The sequence below is a fragment of the Penaeus monodon genome, chromosome 33 (genome assembly GCF_015228065.2).
Source record: "Penaeus monodon isolate SGIC_2016 chromosome 33, NSTDA_Pmon_1, whole genome shotgun sequence".
NCBI lineage: Eukaryota > Metazoa > Arthropoda > Malacostraca > Decapoda > Penaeidae > Penaeus > Penaeus monodon.
The window spans coordinates 11,801,579-11,802,198 of record NC_051418.1 but is presented as its reverse complement, the minus strand read 5'-3'; the positions used below and the strand labels follow the sequence as shown (position 1 = coordinate 11,802,198).

Here is a 620-nt window from a genome sequence, read left to right as displayed (position 1 = left end):
ACAAGGGATTCAGTTACTAATCAGTATTTTGTAAAAGGGAATGAGCATTTATTAAAAATCCATCATTCAAGCATTTACAGCAGATGAGAGAACAGAAATTTGTGAAGCTCAAAGGTACTTGAAAAAAAAGTTATCAAAACACAGAAACAACTTCAAAGTTTGCCTCTACGAATCCAAAACTTAATCAAAACCACAACAATAAAAAAAAATTACTTCTTCATAGCATCTCTGCAACTCCTCCACGATATTTTTTTGGTAAGGATCGAATATCAGTTGTTGGTTTTGTACTCTGCCCTCGTACGTGGCCAAGGGACCCTCGATAACCTTGGACGTCACCTCCTGTGCAACCGTTGCCAGGCATCGGGCCGAACATGGGCTATATGCAAGTCTCCGGACAACCAGCATCTTCCTGTCAATGTGAACGAATGATAATAAGCTGTATCTTATAGCAGGGTCAAGAAAGTGATAATGGAAACTGTGAAACAACTACAATGCAAATATAAAATAATAATGATAAAAACATAATTTTTTTTTTTTCATTATTACTATTAACAAAAATAAAAATTATTTGATTTGCATTTATTGCTTGTTTACAGAATCTATACATTTTTGTAGGTGTG

General features: G+C 34.5%; 1 protein-coding gene across 2 annotated transcripts in view; it reads right to left on the bottom strand.

The window, feature by feature from the left end:
• The window catches only part of LOC119594041 (putative ATPase N2B), a 10,018-nt gene that overhangs the window by 7,350 nt on the left and 2,048 nt on the right, over nt 1–620 (bottom strand). For both annotated transcript variants that reach the window (XM_037943070.1, XM_037943071.1), the window contains exon 2: nt 214–409. In XM_037943070.1, the coding sequence (XP_037798998.1) occupies nt 214–405 (192 nt within the window). In that variant the 5' untranslated portion in view covers nt 406–409. The remainder of the gene's footprint in view (nt 1–213; nt 410–620) is intronic.